Source organism: Scleropages formosus, chromosome 6 (genome assembly GCF_900964775.1).
Source record: "Scleropages formosus chromosome 6, fSclFor1.1, whole genome shotgun sequence".
In the NCBI taxonomy this organism is placed as follows: Eukaryota; Metazoa; Chordata; class Actinopteri; order Osteoglossiformes; family Osteoglossidae; genus Scleropages; species Scleropages formosus.
Window position 1 is genome coordinate 19,642,038 of NC_041811.1, and position 19,772 is coordinate 19,661,809.

The 19,772-nt window shown below is 39.2% G+C and overlaps 1 protein-coding gene across 1 annotated transcript in view; it reads right to left on the minus strand.

The window, feature by feature from the left end:
* Nucleotides 1–9,255: 9,255 nt before the first annotated feature.
* The window catches only part of LOC108925066 (ADP-ribosylation factor-like protein 15), an 89,308-nt gene continuing 78,791 nt past the window's right edge, over nucleotides 9,256–19,772 (minus strand). The window contains exon 5 of the mRNA XM_018736787.2: nucleotides 9,256–11,818. Within this exon, the coding sequence (XP_018592303.1) occupies nucleotides 11,666–11,818 (153 nt within the window). The 3' untranslated portion in view covers nucleotides 9,256–11,665. The remainder of the gene's footprint in view (nucleotides 11,819–19,772) is intronic.

Here is a 19,772-nt window from a genome sequence, read left to right on the forward strand (position 1 = left end):
AGTTAATTTCTGTGCTGTGCTTGTTTGTTTTTTTTAAATCACTTTGCCCATTATAGCCCTTATGGTTAGATTTCATTCAGTGCTGGTCTTACTCAACATGAAAGAAAAGAGATTTAATGCTGGATCACAGTGTCCCAAGAATTTTAGCTATGTAACGGTAACAAGGAATTCCCAAACAGACTGATGTTTTCAAACAAGCAGCTGCTGCATCTCTTGGAGTTGCGTCTGACAGGCCAACGGAGCCTTGCTCTTTGGGGGAAAAACGTCATATGGGGCTCGGAAAGAAGCGGCAGGATCCGGACGCGAACCGGCGAATCCTTTTCAGAAATTAAAAGTACATCGTTCACATGTTGGCTAGAGTGAGGGCAACCATATCGTGTGTAATTGCAGCGTTCACTTTAGCCTGAAAACGCTGGGAAATTTTAATGCGGAATTAATGCGGCTTAAAAAAAAAATCCTGTGTCTAGCACTGTTAAACCGGACTTGGACTTTTTTCTACGTTGCTTTGGTTAACGGCCCATACAGCGTAAATAACGATGTGAACGAAAATTGTTAAGGAACCTAACTTTTATCAAGATGAGTACGTATTTAAGCGTAGCCCTGACTCATGCTGTAGTAAATACACCAGTAAAACAGCTTGTCACTCTCCACGGAGCCTCGATAGCAGATCCCGCTCATTACACCTTTCTTACAAACTAAAGACGGCGACTTGTCCTTCTCTGAAGAATGACCAAATACGGTTTTCCTCCTCCTGCAAAAGCGACCTGAATTCCATATGATGCAATTACACGCTTTTGGGAAAACACAGGTGTTTTTTCTGGAAGGAAATCACTTGTATACTTTAAACAGAGACCAAAATTACTTTTCACTTCACACTTAAAACATTTGTTTTACGTACTAAACACTGCCCACATAGTGTCGTCAAAAGACGGCTCTGCAGTGTAAACTGTTTGGATTGAATGAGGATTCCACCTCCACAGCTTGGCCCGAAGTATCCGAAAACACTGCTTGCTATAGTTAAGTCCATTTCAAATTTAATTGTTTACCAGATGATGCTGATTGATTCATTAGCTGTTGTTTGCCTTAATCCACATGTTTGTGAAGCCTATTGCACCAACTATTGCTGAGGGAAAGCATTTTTGTTTATTTTAAATTTCAGTTGGTTCTGAATAAATATTCTTTGCACGTTTGAAGTTAAGGATTCATGTAGTCGTTGTTATGGGTCCCAGGCTGGACAGATACTTGTGAAAGTGTCCATCACTGGTCATGTGCTGTCACTTATAATGTGGAGATTTTACCGTGTTAGAAACTGAAAGTGACGTTGTCCTTACTGATCAAATTGCCTTCTTCCTTTCACTTGGTGCGTAGTGACCAGCAAACATCTTGTCTTACAGTGATGTTTCTGAGATGATTGCCATGCATTTACATTTCCGTTTATTTATTTATTTAGCAAACGCTTTTCTCCAACGCGACTTCTGATGAATTAATTCTCTGCCCACACATCTTATTCACCAACGTGACTTACGCTGCTGGAATGCATTATTTTGTGTAGACTTAGCAATTAACTGCTTGGATTACCTTGATTTGCATATCTGCTAACTCACTTTCTCTGTTTAACATCTATTTGTGTCCCTTGCTCTCTTACCTAATTACAGATGACACTGGGGGGCACGGATAAAGTTACTTCCTGTCCCATTGACTGTCAGCTGAAAGGTTTTATTTTTTCTTCATTAAGAAACAGTTTTCTTTTCGTCATAGGTTGTTTGTTCTCCGTTTTGTTGTTGTGATATCCCGGCTGCGGGGGCTTAATGCGTTTGGTGGTGAATCACCCCAGAGAGAAGGAAAAGCACAGCTGTAAGGATTAGGATAAGATCTAAGGAAGAAACTTCTGTTGGAATATTTCTCTCTGTGTACATTTAATTACATGCTATTTGAGAAATACTGTTATGTGTGCTTGTAAATGTTACATGTGTTTTACAACATACACAAAAGGAATAATCTCTCACACGTTTACATTTATTCATTTAGCAGACGCTTTTCTCCAAAGCAACGTACATCTCATAGAAAATACAATTTGTGCATTACATTAGGAGAAAAAGAGACATAGATGCATACACGTGATTCTTAAGTGCAATTAGTTTGTTTCTTTCCACCATATGAACTAATGTTCATCACACGAGTAGCTGCATAAAGCTTTAACCATTAACCAACAATTCCTGATTGCATTTTTTAAAAAACATTTACGTTACATCGTATGAATAGCTGCGTGAAGGTTTATCTGTTATTCGAAAGTTACGCTCTCAAAGTTATAGAGCGTGAACTTTTACACATTACATGAACTTAAGAGATCATGGGAGAAGTGAGTCTCGGAGAAGTGACTTTTAAGACCCTTTTTAAATGTGGACAGAGATTCAGCAGTTCTGAGTGAGAGAAGAAGGTTGTTCCACCACATCGGAGCCAGGACCGAGAACCTCCGTGCTTTACCTTTTGGACCTTTGTACGTGGGACCACCAAGCAGGCAACGGCGGAGGAGCGTAGCAGTGTGGTTGGAGCGTAGCGGATGATCAGGTCTTGCAGATTGAACATTATGTTGTAGATAAAACATTACGAAACATTATGTGTACATTTTTACAGCTGTTTAAGTGGTAAGCGGTAAGTTATCTTTTTCAACTGAAAAACAGATTTTAAATAGAAATTGAGGTACAATTAATAGATATGTGCTTGGCGTATGTCCTTTCTTCTCAGCAACATGCTTTGTACTTCTTAGCAAGTGCATTAAAAACATATGCTGTTAACTGTGTTAAGAGGCCTGGAAAAAGTCACTGCAATTCACTCCAAATCAGTTTCTAAAGGCAGCGTGCCATCTTCTTTGGCCTCTGAAATGTTCTGTGATTTTGCCCAAAATGATTTTGGCTTAGGGTTTCAGCTTGTTCAACCTTTCCCTCATCACTAGCTTTCGCTCCACGTTTATTTAACAAGACGTGTCTGTTGACACCTGTAGGAAATGCCTTAAATCCACACGTAATCTTTCACTTGGGTTTCCTGGTATCTCGAAAAACAAAAACAAAAGCACAAACAGGAGGGTCTTGGCGGCTGTGACCGGGTCACCCCTGCGTGACACTGGGGTGAAGATAAACTGGGAATGTGGAGCGGTCTGTTTGTTTTCAGTTGGGTGCATTGAAAGCGGTACAGTACCAAAGCTATGGCAAGCTGACCCCTTGCTGTGAAAGTGTAAAATGAACTTAGCAGATTCATAAAGGCCAGCTGGCTGTCAGATTATCTGTTGATCCTCTGCTTCTGCAACATATTTAAAGAGGTAGTGAAGGCAACAGCATTCCTTTGAACACTGCATTTCGTTGTGGTCAGACAATTTGTTAATTTCTCCTATAGCGACATCTTATTTGTTTTTCTTGTAAGGAATAAATACCTGAAGTTCATCAAACGCTTATTGGATTTATCTGGCAGTTCAAGGAGAATCAATAATGTCAGAAATGGAAGTACTGGAAAGTTAAACATGGTCAGTTAACAATGTAATGCAACAGTTGTAATTTGTTAGAAATGAATGATATTGTGACATAACCATTTTATAGACATGGATTATCATCAAAGTTCATATTACATTTTTATTAGTATTTTGTCAAATAGAACTCTAAATATTAAAAATGTAATCAAAACTTGAAATGCAATACTTTTGTAAACATTGTCTAAATGACTTGGTGTTATGAAATAGAGAGAGATTCATGTTTGAATAAATTCTATGAACATCGTTTTGATGAACATTATCACTCATTCACTCAACTGCCTGTCAAAATTAGGGTCGCGGTGGAATGGAGCGTGTTTCAGAAGTAAGACGTGCAACGATAAAGTACGGTGCACCACGGAAAGGACGCCAGTCCATTGGAGGACAGCCATCCACTCACTAAAGGCAATTTAGAGTAGCAGTTAACCTAAAGCTCGTGTCTTCAGATTGTATGAGGAATTAATACAGACATTGGGAGAAGATGCAAATTCCATGCACATTGAACTGAATTCGAACACACACCCACACAGCCCCATCACTATGTGCTGCTTGACATTGTCTCCTGATGACCAGTTTTTTTTCTACTTTACAAGGGTAATCTGTTCCTGAAAAACCTTTTGTAAAGTCAATTTTAAAACACATTATCATAACACAACATAAGGAACCTTCTGTAACCCCATTATCCGCCTGTGCTCGTTTAGCTCTTCCATAGTTGCTACATACCGTAGTGTGTGAATGTGTGCGTAACAGCAATTCTTGAGACTTGCTCCGGGGCTGAGATTGTGTGTAAAATAAACAAATAATTAATAGTTAATAATAAATCTGATAGCATACTCTCATTCTGAAATTCACACATTGTCAGAAGTATTTATAACAATTTAGTTCACCCAAATGGAGCTGGCCACACATTTTTACAACATGTCCACTTGCGGCTGTTTGGCCAATGGGTTTCCCACTACTGTGCTGAACGAATAAATGTCTTGTACCATGCAGCTACAAGGAGGCATGTGAAATCAAAAGGAGGCCATTTAAGTGCACATAAACATAGTTTTCTTTTTTTTGTAAAAATAAAGTAGGGGTATTATATGAAATTTCATAAAGTGAAATTCTTGTAACTTGAATGGGTGTATCTTGGGGTATGATTGTATGTAAGGAAAATATTATAGTACTGAAGATGATGTATAACTGAACTTGTGCTCATTTTCAAGTGGATTGTTTAATTCATGAAATATTGTAATGCTATAACAATGTGTTTTGTGACATTAAAAAAAGAAATAGAATACAATAACATACCGCATGCTATCACAAAACTAAAAAAAATCATTCCAAGAAATAATTTAAAACACCTTTTTTCCCCTCTTCACCAGATAAATCTAATGCTTCTGTCATGCATCAGTTGCTCATGTAGCCATTTGTGGATGGAAATACTAATGGTTCATCAATAAAAACCGGTCTTATAAGAAGCATGTTTCTTATTACTTAGCAGAATGTCCCTCAACTCATTCTTGCCTTTGAGGGATTTCAAAACATCTAGTCTGGCAAGATATACTATGAAGCTGGCAGTTTCCTCATGTCTGCTGAGTATTACACCCTAAACACTCAAAAATTTTTTGCCAAATACATGTGGTCAGCAAATATTTTTTAAGAGATTTCTGAAAAGCACTGAAATTGAAGTATACAGCACTACTTTTGTAGAAACTACACACATTTTAATTATTATTTGTGGACACCCATTTCAGAAGAAAGATGATACTCAATGTAAATGAATTTGAAATAAATGCAACTGTCTTCTATATGGTACATTAGTAGGGCCCCAACCTTACAGTGAAAGGTCTTTATCTTAATAGTTGACACAAACATACAGCTCTGCTCACTGCCAGGGAGAAACACATGGGAACATTAGCTTGGCACTGTTCCTTCTTATGGTTTTTATCAAACAAATGGAAAAGTACCCAGAATTCTATTGCCCATTGCAAGAAAAACTGTATTGTGTTTCAGTGACCCCCAAGGGCTACACTGAATGGGTATTTAAAGCTCTAGTTTTCTAAGAACCAGCAATCATCCTTGTACCTTTGTTGCTCTTATTAAGAGTTTAGGCCTGCACTCCTCCAAAATAAATCCAAGTAAAATACTTGACATTCATATCCAAAGCAAGCAGTTTGTTGGAGTGCACTGTAGAAATGATATACATTTGTTTACCTCCCATGAGGGTAGGAGTTTTGTAAAGTGATGGTAGATGAGATGATGGTTGGGAATTAGATTGTGTTCACTGGCTTGTCCATTATAATGGACTCCACAACACTGAGACAAACTTTTGGGAGCCAGCAGATTAAATCGAAGAGGTTCTTGGACTATACATTGCCACAGGTGCCGTTTGTCAGAAGCACAGTATATAATTTTGAACATGTCTAACACAGCAGCACTGTTAATTCCACGGTTTCCATTTCTTTTTACTCCACTCAAGCAATTGATACTCAGTTTTTTTTAAGTTTCCAAGGACAGAATATCATGTGTATTACAGATGAGGTAAAACCCTAACTCCAAGAAACATACAAATGAAAACCATAGTAGCCTTACGTTTTCGGTGTTTTAGATTGAAAAGACACCCGAGAAAAGAGTATTCCATTCAGCCTTTATTGTCATTGTTAAGACGGTGGAAATCATTAAATTACACATTTACACATATAAAGTAGAACATGTAAATGGCTAATAGTTATCCATTGAAGTGAAAAGCTTAATCTACATTTGTTTCAGTACAAATACAGGCTTCTGCCTTTTTTTTTTTTTAGCTACCAAGACTATTGTGTAATAAATGTACAAAGTTCTTGCTATTATAAATGAATTAGAAAAGAAGGCAGCTGAATTTACTAACAGGGTATATAAATTTATTAGGTTCTATAAATACAACAAAACGCACAAAGCATATGCTAAAAAGAAAGTAACACAGGAAATGTTTTTTGTTGTTAAAAGTTTTATACTAAGTACTATGAAACAAATGTTGCACAGTATGTTTGGAAATGAGAACCTTTGTAGCAACACCGTTTTGTGGATGAAGGAGCCAGGAGTCCATGGAGTATAAGCAGACAACATGGGATAGACACTAAGGGGTCTGCACCCTTAACGGGAAGGTAAGAGATGATCATTGTGTATGGTAAAAACAACAGAATGGTACGATACAACTTTCTTGCTGTAGGAAGTCGTGTTTAGTATTCACGGAACATGTTTCTGCAAGAAATGTACATTCAAAAGCAATATGGAGAACATAAAAACAAAAGATAACAAAAAATGCTGAACTATAGCTTACAACTGATTTTTCATAAATACAACGGTAACTGTGGACTGTTACTACTGAGTGTGATGAAAGTTTTCCTTGTGTGTATAAAAGATCAGTTTTGTATCTAAATTGAGATGAAATGACTCTCAGGAACAGGAAATTAGCAGCATGTTTCTGAGTGGAATTGCTTATGTGAGTAACTCCACATATCAAGACACAAACAGGCATCTTTTCAGGTTGGCAATTAACTTTTCAGCTATACTCTCTTTTTCATAGCATTTTAGTAAATGGGTAATGGGGAAAAAAATCCTAAAATATCCTTTTCATAACTTTGCGAATACACAAGATGAGACACAAGGTTTATTTTTATGTACCTGTTGGGCTAGCAATAATGTAATGATATGATAGTAATGGTTACAATATAACATTCTCAATAATGGAACAGACTTTCTACACTTGTATATGTACATAACTAACAACTGAAGGATGATGTATTTAGGCTTCACAACAATAAATAACTGGAGAGCACTGACCACGCTGGCTTTCTTAGTTAAGTGCACCATGCCCTTCTGTGGTAAAATTTTAGGCAAGGATATATGTAAAATATTACACATAGCTTCCTAATGTGCTTTCCATAGAAGTCTAAAATTTAACATGCTTTTGCTTCATCTTTCAGTTACCAATCTTAAGACAATATAGTTCATGTTGAACTGGTTGCTGGGTGATGTGTGTACTTAATATAGTTTGGTGATGCTGTACAATATCAAATTTTGCCTTTTCCCAGGTGAAATAAGAAGAATTGTAAGCAAGGAGTCTTTTTATAATTCTGAACAATAAATATTGTGTTCATACCCAAAACTGCAGACTATTTGTGCCTAAAATTTCGCTGTAATTTTTTAAGTGAAGAATCCACTTATATAATTTTATGTGGAAATTTTTATATTCCAAAGTGTCAGCCAAAATTTTTCCACCAAAATATGAAATAAGGTACAGTGCTGTGAAAAAGAATTTGCCCCAGATTTCTTCTATTTTGTGTATATCTCATACTAAATTGTTTCAGAAATTAAAACAAAGGCAACCTGAGCAAACACAAAATAGTTTTTAAATGATAATGTAATTTATTGAAGCAAAAAAAGTTATCCAATACCAACTGGGCCTGTGTGAAAATGTATTTGCCCCGTAGTAGATTTCCCCAAATCTATAAAACTGCATTAATAATGGGGTTCAGCTGGACTAGACACAACCAGGCTTGATTACTGCCAGCCCGGTTCAATCAAATCAACACTTAAAAAGAACTTTTTCAACAGCATGAAGTTGGTTGCAGTAACACACTGTGCCAAAGTTGAAAGAAATTCCAGAAATGAAGAGGAAAAAGGTGATTGAAATACATCAGTCTGGGAAGAGTTACAAAGCGATTCCAAAGGCTCTGGGGCTCCAAAGAACCACAGTAAGAGCCACATCTCCAAAGGAAAAAAACTCGGCACAGTAGTGAACCTTCCCAGAAGTGGCCGACCTTCCAAAATTCCACCAAGAGCACAGCGACAACTCATCCAGGAATTCACAAAAGAGCCAAGGACAACACTGAAGGAACTACAGGGCTGTCTTGCATCAGTAAAGGTCACTGTTCATGACTCCACTATCAGAAAGACACTGGGCAAAAATGGCATTCATGGGGAAGAGTGGCGAAGTGAAAACCACTGCTAATCCAGAAAAACATTAAGGCTGATCTGAATTTTGCGAAAACACACCTTGATGAGCTTCAAACCTTTTGGGAGAATGTTCTGTATACCAATGAATCAAAAGTGGAATCGTTTAGAAGACGGGGTCCCGTTACGTGTGGCGTAAACCAAACAACGAATTCCACAAAAAGAACATCTTACCTACGGTCAAGCATGGTGGTGGCAGTGTGCTGGTATGGGAATTCTTTGCTGCTTCAGGGTCTGGACAACTTGCAATAATTGAGGGAAATATGAATTCTGCTCTGTACCAGAAATTCTTAAAGGAGAATGTCCAGTCTTCAGTCCATAAGTTGAAACTCAAGTGCAACTGGATCATGCAACAAGACAATGATCAGGAGGAGTAAGCCCACCTCTGAATGGCTCAAAAAAGGCAAAATTAAAATTCTGGAGTGGCTTAGTCAAAGTCTTAACTTGAACCCAATTGAGATGCTGTGGCAGGACCTTAAACGGGCAGTTCATGCTCAAAAACCCTCCAATGTGGCTGAACTAAAGCAGTTCTGCCAAAAAGAGTGGGCCAAAAACTCCACCACAGTGCTGTGAAAGAACGATCTCCAGTTAAAGCATTTGGTTGCAGTTATTGCTGGTAAAGGTGAAACAATGAGATTTTAAGTTTAAGGGGGAAATTAGTTTTTTCATGGGTGGTGGGTGCTTCAATAAAAAAAAGTTAAAATTCAAAACTGTATTCTGCTTACTCAGGTTGCCTTTGTTTTATGTTGTATTTCATCTGAAGATCTAAAACTATTTAGTATGAGATATACACAAAAACAGAAGAAATCAGGATGGGGACAAATTCTTTTTCACAGCACTGTACCTTCACTAGGAAGATAGTTGGACATTATTGACAGAAGTAAAAAGGTAAAAAGTATGTCAAAAGTTTTAGGCCCTATCGTAAGTGATAATATCATTAAAGCGCCAAAGTATTGCTAACAGATCATGAGGCTCATCGAATGCTGAGGCATAATACAGTTTTAACTATCAGTTTTAATATGGTTTAATCGTGGGACATCATTTAAGTGTGTAACATTTACGCCAATTGATTAACTGTACTGACTGTTTGCTCTGCATTCATGCATTAGAGGGTTGTGGCTCTGAGCTGAGAAGAGCTGCTTTATTTTATTCTGTTATGTTGCTTAAAACACATAGCTCTGGGACACCAGCTTCGGGAGACATAACCCTTTTTACCACGAGTCATATTCATGTGGAAACATGTCTTTCTTCATACTCGCACGGTATTGCTTATGTCACATCCAGTATTATGATTGTGGTAACTTGAGGATTGCTGTAATGAAATAAAAAAAGGATGGCAACTGAACAAGCAGAGACAAAGAGAGAAGAAGTGACGTGACAAAGGGAGGGGGACTGTACAATGTTTTGTCATCTGGTGGAGATGGAGAACAGGATTTGTTTTCCCACAATAACAGATAAACAGTGTGGAGGGGAAGCACTTTGCTACAAAGTCATAGGCAGTTTTTTCCTTACTATGGTTGGAAGGGTGCTGGTGAAGAAATAGGAATAAATTCTCAACCCACTGTATCACATCTCCACTGAATGAAATTTCGCAAACTAGGGTGTGAGTATACACTAGTGTCAAGTTAATTTGAGAACTTTTGGAGTCACACATGACATATTCTCAGGCACAATTTCTTAAATGATTTTAATAATCTTACTCAGCTGGCCTCAGATGACCTTTAAGCATCAAAACCTGTATGTGATGGTCACTGGAGGCATGATATAATAGCAGAACAAGGTTTAATATTGGTTTCTACACTTGACAGACATGGAATTATGCCTATACTTTGAATACTAGTTATTGTTTCATTAGGAAACTAAATGACACTAATGTTATATAAGCTTCACACTCAGCAGTAAGCAAGCAGTTGTGATTTGAGCGCTAGATGTGGACAAGATTGTCATCCTACGATGTGACCTAATGCTATACAAGAATATTCAGTCAACTTCCCACGAGCAAACAGGCATGGTTTTTCTTTGTTATTACCTTTCTCAATTAACATAATGGTATGCAGACAAAGAAGCTGCTAGACCAAAGTACTGCCCTTACATGCTGCTGTGCTAAATGTGACTATTTTTGAACTTCAGAAACACCACCATGGCTGTTGATGTGTATTCTTAGAAAGAGGAATCATGAGGTGAGTATGTCTCCAACGGTCCACTTTCATATGATTGTGGACGAGAATACTCTAGTTGTTCTGATCCACTAATGCACCCTCGGTTGGGGAGACTGGGTTAGAAATGTACAGTAACGTTAACAGGCTTCCATTCTTATTTAAATTAGAAATTTGCAAGCAGGATTACATACAAATTATAGAATGCACACTATCGTGACTGAAAATTATCCCCTATATTGTTTTCAAAAATACAAATTATAAAAATTCCTTAAACGTCTACAGTGCATGCCTCATGTTTTAAGATGCTGTCAACTGCTGTCTTAACACTCACAGGAACTTGCACTGCAGAAATAACTTTTGCACAATTAAGATTCATACCTGCAGTACTGACATGTAATACCGGTTTGATGTGGGTGTCTGTCTGTCTGTCTCCTTGTTATGAAAAAGGGGCTAGGTAACATTCTAGGGAGCTAGTAGAGTATTTGTACTGGGGAAACACTTCAAAATACTTCAGCAGGAGGGGTTTGCATTTACATAAGGCCTTTTACTACAAACTTGTGTCACAAAAACATTCCATATCATGATAAAACTAAAGCACTTCCAGTAAACCTAATTGTCAAGAATGTATGTTTAAAAATAATCAGCAGCTGCAATGTGCAACTACCTATGTGTCTAAAATCCCAAAGAACTGCGTTAACCTCACATAAATCATGTTTTGATAAGGTGGCACACAAAAGCAAACAAGACATAAGTCTGTAATGTCTGTTTTACATAAATGCCATTCAGTGTGTTCTTGAATATATTCTGGGAATTTACTGTAGTCTTACTCCGTCCTCAGGATATGTGGCCCTTGAGTGCTGGGTGATGACCGCAAGTGTACGGCAATTTTTCCCATTACTTACTTTCATACACTCATCTGCAAAAACTAATATGCCAGCTCTTTTTCTGTCAGTTGTTCATTTGGTTGAAAGTTCTTTTTGTTAATACTACACCAAAAATGAGAGCTTCATATCCTCCCAGTTTCAGCATCTTTCTCTTCCAGTAGCTTGATCAGCTGACTGAAACTTTCCTTTACGGCATCCATGTTGTCCACTGAGCTTGCGTCCAGAATCCAACTTTTCCCTCTTGCAAGTGGTTCCAACTCAAAATACTTTTTTATCTATAAAAAAGAAAGACAGAATAATTATGAACCATTGCCACATCATTTCAGACTTCACACCCCCTGCTCTCCTCAAGTAGTGTGATGTATTCTCCTCACAATTAAGGTGCCAGTAGGTTGTTTTGTTTGGTTACATGTTTGATCAGTTCCACTTGGTCTTGACGTTTGGTGATATATCCCTGGCTTGAAAAGTGGAACAGGGACTGACATGCCCAGAAAGTGAACAGCACAAACCTTAGAATGGAAGAATAATGAAAGCGGACAGAATATGCAGTGCAAAATTCCAGTAAGTACTGCATTCTCCATTGCTCCAGAAAGTCTTATTGTTCTCCTAAGCAAAAATGTCAGGTCTAAACTCTTGACCATGACTGAAACATGGTTTTGTATCATATTTTTATTCTGTAAATGTTTCTTTGATATGTTTTGCAAGAAATTCTTGTTTGACAAAAATAAAAAACAACCTTCAAGCCTTTACACAAATGAAAGGCAATCTTTACATTCCACTGTTTTCAGCGAGCACGTACTGGCCAAAAATTTCATTTTCCCAGCTGCAGTCAAATACATAAAACAGAAAGATGCTTGGAAAGAGGGATTTTGAATGATAAAGACTAAAGCGCTGAAAAAATTAGGAAAAATGTCTTTCTGTTGTGAAAAAGTGTAATTCATAATATTCTGAGAGATCCTTGAGGATCATGCATCTCTGAAAACAGAATGCAAAAAGGCAACAGTTTTATTTACTGTTAAAAGATCAACACAAATCAAAAATCCTTTGTAACTCTGTTTCCCAGAAGCTAAAAATGCAAACCTTAAACTACTTTTGTTGTGGATGGTGTAATGATTCATTTAATCATAAATGCTGCTTTTTTCCTCCTTCATATTTCCTTCCAACATGCTTATGTAGAATTCTTGCTATTAAATGGCAAGAAAAGGCTCCCGATAGGGAGGTTCTTGCCCATGCAGGCCAACCAAGTGTTCACACTATCCTAATGCACTCCCAACTTAGATGGGCAGGTCACGTGGTACTCATGTCAGACCAACGGCTTCCCAAATGACTCTTCTATGGTGAGCTATCCCAAGGCAACTGATCTAGAGGTGGTCAGAAGAAGTGATTCAAGGATACACTTAAATTGTCCATGAAGGCATTTGACATCAACATGGACAGATGGGAAGAATCTGCAAAGAACAGAACGAGTTGGCACACCTCCATACACAAAGGCGCAATGTTGTACGAAGCCAATAAAACAACTTTAACTGTGCAAAAACGCCAGGAATGGAAATCTCAAGGCAATCGTTCCTAACAAAAGGGCACAATCACATATCCACAGTGTCAGAGAACATTTCATGCGCAAATCAGTCTAATCAGCCATCTGCGTACACACAACGCACCCCCGCCCCAACCCCAGTCTGACTAGATGGTCCTCGTCAACAACGATGGACAAACAAACATTACAGGGTCTTATTTTTTTATTTTGGTGAACAGAGTGCTGACAGAATGGTTGTTTTGGTGTTTGTCCGCTGTTGATCTTCATGACAACAGTTTTAACGTAAGACCTGTAACAGAATAACAGAACTCGCGTTCAGATTTTGGGATACCTAAATGCAATATATCCTTACTTCATGTTTTTAGTGATAGACAAATTTTTATCTTTGCCATCCAGCAGCCAAGATTTGAAAAACTTACAAGTGACAGGAATACCACCCCTTAGATGCGAATTTCTGATCACTAGATTACACCTCTGAACTGGTGCTTGTAAGAAGAAATGTTGCTCCAAAAAGCAACTGAAAAGTAGTCAGCAGATCTCATTGGAGCATTTTCAACCTTATATGAGAACCCAGGGAGTAAAGATAGATTAGATGATGGTTAAAGAGCTCCAAGCTGCACCTTGCAAGATAGATAAATCAAGGAATCAGTGGAGCACATCAAATACAGTTGAGGAAAGGAAAAAAGCCTTTAGCCATTTAAAACATTATCACACAAAGGGATTTCTTCAGTTTTGGAGAAGAAAAAGTAAAACCAAAAAGTGGAACCACTTCTGGCAGAGTAAGGGGAAAACAGGCAAAAAACACTTGAATAACAAGTAAGATTATGCTACTAAATCTTTAATCTTACTTTTATTACTCAGTTTTTTTGGACTGGTGTTTCAAAATGCTTTAACTTTTTTAAAACTGAGACAAGTTGCTGTCATTAACACAAAGTTAACATGCAATGTTTTCTTGAAGGCAAGAGGCAGGCATTGTAAAAAAATGGCTTATTCGATGCAAGGACCTGGCATACCTGGCCTCAAAGCGTACTGTTATCCTCAACTTAATGTATGTTGTGTGAAACCTTAAGGATATGGAAACAATTACCAGGCATGAATGCTACACTGTACAGAGCTTTGTTTTACTTTTTCAATAATTCCACAGATTTGTGTTAATACTAATACAGAATCATAGTGATACTGTAGTGATAAATGCACTACAGTATTGTTCTCATGTAGCACTATTACTTTTAGTTTGTTATGTTTCAGCGTGTCCACTAGTTCAACAATCCATTAGCATGTCTCAAGGTGTTTCCATAAGGCACATCAGCCTTGGCTCGTGCCACTGACATTATCTCAGCTCCGATGAGATCCAGGGTTTGGGGAGGAAGATGGAGGGGGACAGGGAAAGCGTTTCCAAACATTCCACATAAGCTCTTCCCCAGGAAACAGTGGTAATGCAACAATACATATTTAAAGCAACATCTCCAGTCTGCATGCTGTATATAAAGCAAATGATCATGCTTCTGTAAGATATCGCTGTCTGGAGAAACTACTCAAAGTACACTTGAAAGAAACATGGAACAAGTCTAAAAATCCATGTTTGCATGTCTGTTCATCTCTCCGTTTTGTCTGTATCCAGGTCTGGTTGTCTTCACTTCTTGTTTGTTTTCCCAGTATCTTCAGCAGTACTTTACCTACAGTGGAATAAATCTTGTTCATCATACATCCGTGGATGTCACTAATCTGAACTGGGCTTGCTGCAGGCAGGGAGAGCAGAATAGCATGCCGAGTGTGTCCAGCTGCTATGTGGCCTGCCAGTCTTCTGCTACATCTGACAGTTCACAGACAAGGGTTACAGGCCAGACCAAGTTTACGGGATGCGTTTCAGGCTGCACAAGGTAAACCTGCCTAGGGTGGACTCATCACAGCCTCCGCCTTTGCAAAGTCTTTACAAAAATGACAAACGTAAACTGGTTTGTGTATGTGCAAAGGCTCCACGTCGCATCTGAGAATTTTATTTAGTTGACAGCCAGAGTTGCCCTAGCAAATGCAGTTAACATTTCTCCCAGCAATATACAGACCAGGTGGCCAGTCAGTTCTGATTTTTGTATGGCTTTCAAATTAAATAAGTGAACACAATTTCAAGTTAACAGAAATAAAAAAAAAAGGCAAAATAGATAGTGTGAAACAGTTACAAGGTCAAAAACTGCATCGCTGAAGTTGCTAAAAAGCTTTCTATATTACAGTGATTAACTTTAGGGACTATTTTAAGATACCATTTGTGCACAGTGCCTTCTAAATACTGCTCATGTTTTTTTCCCCTCTGACAAATATGTCAGCTGTGAAGCTGATTTTGCAGTCCTATGCCGTGTTTCAGCACAAAGCTCTGACACTTTGCCATCTCAGGAAAGTTACCAACTAGGCTGTGCCTTTTCCTGCAGAACATTAGGTGTAAATTGTATAGAAAAAAGAGGAAAAACAAAACAGACTCAAATGTTAGTAGGCCTCAGTGCCAACATGTCATATTTAATACTCCCACCAATTCTAAATTGTTCAGATACTTTTTTCTTACATTCACGATTTGTCTCCACCTCTGTATCAAGCTGCTCTGGCCCTTCTCAACAGAGTGCTCTATGTCTGTGCAAACCTTATATTACATGGTATGGTGCATGTAGCCTTGGGCTGACTGGAACAGAGCATCTCACTGCAATCCATGAGAAATCTTCAGACTCCCTACATATCTGTAAAAGGAGCTTAAGAGCTCATGTGGGTTTAAAAAAAGGGAAAGTTGCTGTGGGAGGGGGACGAGACTGGACTTGCATTTCTCAGTTTAGTCTGTTCAAGGTGAAAGCTGTTCTATGTTGCATGTCCACAACCAGGTGGTTTGACCAAAGACAATCAAAAGCTGCAGAGAGAGCTATATTTTTATGTAACATGCAAGTTAAATTTTGAAGGGTGACATTTCATATGTTTGAAGTGCACTATTTGGTAAGCCGTTCCTGCTAGACAGGCAGACATTCTGGCGAGCAGTCATTCGTGAGCAGCTAAAGAGTGAAAGTACTGTGTATCAGACTGAATATCAGAGACAACCAATTACTCTGTCTGAAAAGCTGTCTGGTCAACCTATCGGGGACTTGTTAAATGGTCTGCTACACACCAGAAAAAGATAGTGTTTAAATAAGACAAAAAGCACTTACCGTGAAATTGATCCTCCTTCATTTGTTATTTCTAACCCTAAAGAGATTGGAGGCGTTGGCATACGGTTTCATGAAAGGCTACAAGCACATTCCAAGGTCTGTCTCTTCAACACTCAGTGGGACATATTATGACCCTCTAATTGTCCTTATAAATTGCTTATTACAGATAAAACACAATATGTCTTCATTCATGAAACAAATATACAACTTTAGTTTTGCAATTCTGTCTCATTAGTTTGAAAAAAATTAAACAAAATATCTAAAAGCAGTTTCAGGCAAAAAGAGAAAATAGCAGAACTTAAGCGAGTGCCTATGAATTTTGATACGTTCAGCATAGCCTAATAGCTTCACTAGACACTGAGGAAGAAGTATGTAGGGATGAAAATTCCTTATGGTTGTAGATGACCAAAACAATGACCAAAGAAAAGAATCTCTGCATTTTAATGCTCAATTTCACTGGACTTGTGTAAGTTTCCAAAGTTATAAGAATGGAAGGAGTCCATCCAGAGCACAACAAGCCAGGTTCAAAGTACTTCAGTTCAAATGTTATCCTCAAACCTTGAGCATTGCCAGATCTTCAGTGATTCTCCAGGGCACCATAAATCTAGCCAACACTGCAACTGGGACATTCAAACGGACATTATGCAAGTGCTCAAAACAACAACGTTAAAGCCAGGCTGTGATAATGCACTTTCCATACATTCACGGACCACAAATGCATATTAAAGATGCCCAGTTATATTGCCCTTTGCAGGATGAAGAGGTTCACTTTCATTTCTCCTAGAGTTAGGCAAGACTTTACCAAAAGCAAATAATTCTGCCAATAAATTCTAGAGATGAACATTACCTGCAAATAATGTGTTCAGAATACTGAAAGCCAACAAAATGTGAATTTATTCAAACTTATTAAAGGGTGTTCTAAAAGTGTGCTACACAGGGAAAGTGTTTTAGAGGTGGAACGAGACACAGGCCATGTGTTAGATTTCATTAATGAATGCATTTGCACAAGTCTGAGATATAGCTAGCACATGTTGTTCATGTCCCTTCAGATCATATGTTAAGTACTGTTTATTTAACTGCTTTGAAGGAGATCAAGGAGTTTCTGAAACATGAAAAAAGTGATGAGGTCATTGCTTTGTTTGGGAGCGCAGGACGATCTCCCAGAAGATCGAATACAAGGTACATTGGGACGAGCTCCTCTAGTCTGGACCAGAACAAACGCTTAGGTCACTAAATCCATCGTAACCTCGATGTGGAGAGTGACCCTTGGATGTTTACAAAGAGAATGGGGAGGCAGGGAAGGCTCCGTGTTTCGCCAAGTCTTTACAGCAGATTTACAGTAACTCAATTTACAGGGGTCCGTAGGCTCTCTGACAGTCGACATCTGGTCTCGTAACCCGATTGGGTGAGCTGGCAGACTGCCCGTGCTCCTCTAGGAGGCCCGGCACATGAGTACCTTCCCCAGGTCAACCCCCCCAAACCCCGTCCCTCTGTGGTGTGCCCCACACAGAGGAGCTCAAGGCCCAGGGCCCTACACACCCCACCCCCTCCTCGACACTGACAGGTGACCTGCTGGAGAGTAACACAGTCCACTGCAGCACAAAGCGGCACTTGCTGCAATCAAAGAGTCCATATGAAAAAGATTTAACGCACGCTCGGTATCTGTGCCGAGGCTCCAGGGAACTCTGTTTGAAAGAATCACTCCAAGGGCCAAGGTTCCTCGTGTTTTTCTACTTGTTAGCTGCTACAAAGGCATTTTCCACTTGGTAATCCTGATGCCTTTTTAAAACATTAGAGTCTCCTGTGCTGACTAAAAAAGTGAGGAACAGAGAAGGATTCCTGAGGAAACCTTGGAACTGTTGCGCTCAGAAAATGACGACAAAAACATAGAGCTGTCCTATGTCACATCAAACCTTGGTTTCATCGGCCTTCACTGCACGTTGGCTTTGTCACAGCTGCTGTAAAAACACTAAAATCAATTAAATCATTAACGATTAATTTTTTTGGTCTGTTTTTTTTTTTTTTTTAATTTTACTGTTGTGCATGCGCATGTGTCAAAATTCCCAGGACAGCACACACACCTATGCTGTGGGTCAGCCTTCAGGCCCAGCATGAATGGAGGATTTGAGCTGTTTTGTCACGGTCTGTGGCACATCGTCCACGCCGCCAGCTCAGACAATGAGGTGGGGGTGGTGGAGGGGTTGACCACAACTGGAGGTCTCTTCCTGAAAAGGGATGGAGCGCTGTACTGAATGGGCCACGGCCGCTGAACTGCCACTCCCTCACTTTGCCCGGACGGTGGTCCAGACGGGTCAAGGTTCAGCCACATTGACTGAAATGTGTGGGAAAGCCAGGCACAGTGCCCACACAGCTCGGCCACTGTCGCCCACCCTCGGAGTCGCGCTCCCCGGGGTACAGCTTCCAGAAAAGAGGGTGGGGAACAAGAGCCAAATACCAAAGGCATGCAGAGGAAACAAAGACTTCTAAGTGACTTTCCTTATTTATAGTATAAATGCTGTGTCACTCGAAAAAGGATAATTAATACTCCAGGGTGACCTTTAGTTGCTGCAATTTCAGAGCAAAAAAGAGAGCAATATTGTGCATTTAGCTACTGTTGCTACTACTAAAAATACGCACTGTAATTTTTCAGCTACAAAAAATGGTCAAGTTTTTTAACCTTTAAACTAGAACTCAACATTTAGCCACATTCTGGAAGTGACTAAGGTGTTGAGCAGGGCACCAAGCTGAGCGTCTCCTGGCCTACCTGGAACACTGCTGCCATGGTGGTTTAGGGTTAAGCTTTGGTGTAAGGGACTGGGGGGGGTGGGGGCGGGCATGCTGCCCTGCTCTGCCCTCCCCTCTCACCCCTTGGGTTGCTCTTTTGTCCCTCCCCAACACAACTGTTGTTTTGCAGATGAAGTGACCAGAGCCTTTCCGGTTACTAGTGTTACCGTGGAACCTTCCAGTCATTTTGCCCAGATATGCCTGCAAAAGAGAGCTAGGTGGATGCAGCTCTTTTTCCTTACAAAGGTATTTCTAGAACTACAGTAAAGAGTAACTGAACACTAATTTCAAGGGAAAATGAAAGCAGGTTAGGTCACTTACATCGCTCAGACTGGACAGCGTGTGCTTTGCCACTGGTGGCCTACAGAAATGCTTTTCATAATTACAGGACATCTCTTGCAACCAGACCACCATCAGTGAGGTCCCAGGAAAGAGCAACAGGCTCCAAACTGTTATGGGATGTTTAGATATCCTGAACCAATTAAGACAAATTTACATTTTTTGGCTCTACAATAAAGGCTTAGCAACTGGCACGTGTACAGTAGCTGCACTCATAAACTCATTTGCAAGGCACTAGTCTGCTAAATGTTAAGTTTTAAATTAATAATAAAACATGACATTAGAAGAACTCAGGCACTCTAAGTCTGAGTAGTTGGCACTAGCAGTTAAATTTTTACCAGGATGGTAAAAGTGTATGACATCTTGTTAACACCCTTTAGAAAAAATTGA